The sequence below is a fragment of the Olea europaea genome, unplaced genomic scaffold, assembly GCF_002742605.1.
Source record: "Olea europaea var. sylvestris unplaced genomic scaffold, O_europaea_v1 scaffold32806, whole genome shotgun sequence".
Classification (NCBI taxonomy): domain Eukaryota; kingdom Viridiplantae; phylum Streptophyta; class Magnoliopsida; order Lamiales; family Oleaceae; genus Olea; species Olea europaea.
Window position 1 is genome coordinate 1 of NW_019251720.1, and position 1,265 is coordinate 1,265.

Sequence of the window (1,265 nt, forward strand, 5' to 3'; positions counted from 1 at the left end):
AATTTTTTTTTTTTTTTTTTTTTTGCATTCACTAGGATTCAGATCTGCTAATTTGTTTTCAGAAATGCTGCTGTCACTGTTTGGTTAATCTTCTATTTTTCTCTCTCAATATGAATATAATTGCAGGTAGAACTGGTTGAGCCTGCTGTAAAAGGTACACTCAATGTACTCAAGGCATGCTCTGAAGCAAATGTCGGGCGTGTTGTATACGTATCATCTGGTGCTGCTGTTGTTATGAACCCTAACAGGCCCAAGGGTCAAGTTATAGATGAGACTTGTTGGTCAGACAAAGAATACTGCAGATCATCAAATGTAACTGCCTGATAAATTCATGACATGAGATTTTGTTATTTTATCGATATCTTAGATATTACTGGCAGAAGGTTATATAAGATTTTTTCTCCCTTATTAACTTGACCACTCGATTCTATGTGTACGCAGAACTGGTATTGTCTTTCCAAAACGTTAGCCGAGAGTGAGGCTTGGGAATATGCAAAGAAGAGTGGACTTGATGTTGTTTCTGTTTGTCCAAACCTTGTTTTGGGGCCAGTGCTGCAGAACACAGCAAATTCTAGTAGTCTGGTTCTTATTAAGCTTTTGAAAGGTACCTACCCACATCATTACTCCTTGCTGAATACATTCAGTTTCATGAGTTAATATGGTACTCTTTTTCTCTATGTTCATCACTGTGTATTATCGTTTACCTATTCTAATTTATGTTTAATTATTCTTAGTCTCTGGAGTTATCTCTACTACATGTTTGAGTGTCCTAAGATGATATATATGTTACTTTTAAGCTATAGCTGGACCACTTGAAACATTGACTAATAAATTAACATTTAGTTGAGTTCTGCACAACGTTCTGGCCTGTTCCCAACCCGCAGATTCCAAGCATAAACGCTGTTGATAAAACTTTGGACTAAGCTTAACTTTCAAGAAGCTCCATGGCATGGGAGGGGGACAACAATTTTTCGGATGACAAGATAACTGTATGTTTCTATCCTTTTGAGCACAGTGTTTCATGAGCAAAAACAACTTTAACATTTTTTTGTATTTTCAAATCGTATCCAAACCCACCACCATTCAAACTGAGACATATCAGGGGTGTAAACACAAATAAGATTCATAAATATGTAGGATAAACAGGATGAATAATGTAATTACTTATGAGATATCCAATAGCTGTTTACATCCTCAAATCCACCAGGTGCCATTAACTGTACACTAGAAGTCACATTAATGAATGAAATTAAACCTCAAATCTG

At 36.0% G+C, this 1,265-nt stretch overlaps 1 protein-coding gene across 1 annotated transcript; it reads left to right on the plus strand.

The window, feature by feature from the left end:
* Positions 1-120: 120 nt before the first annotated feature.
* On the plus strand, positions 121-1,256 carry LOC111385788 (cinnamoyl-CoA reductase 2-like; the record flags this gene model as incomplete). The annotated part of the gene is made up of 2 exons (XM_023010202.1): positions 121-312; positions 442-1,256. Coding segments are annotated over 2 exons (408 nt in total), but the record flags the coding sequence as incomplete, so codon positions are not given.
* Positions 1,257-1,265: the final 9 nt, after the last annotated feature.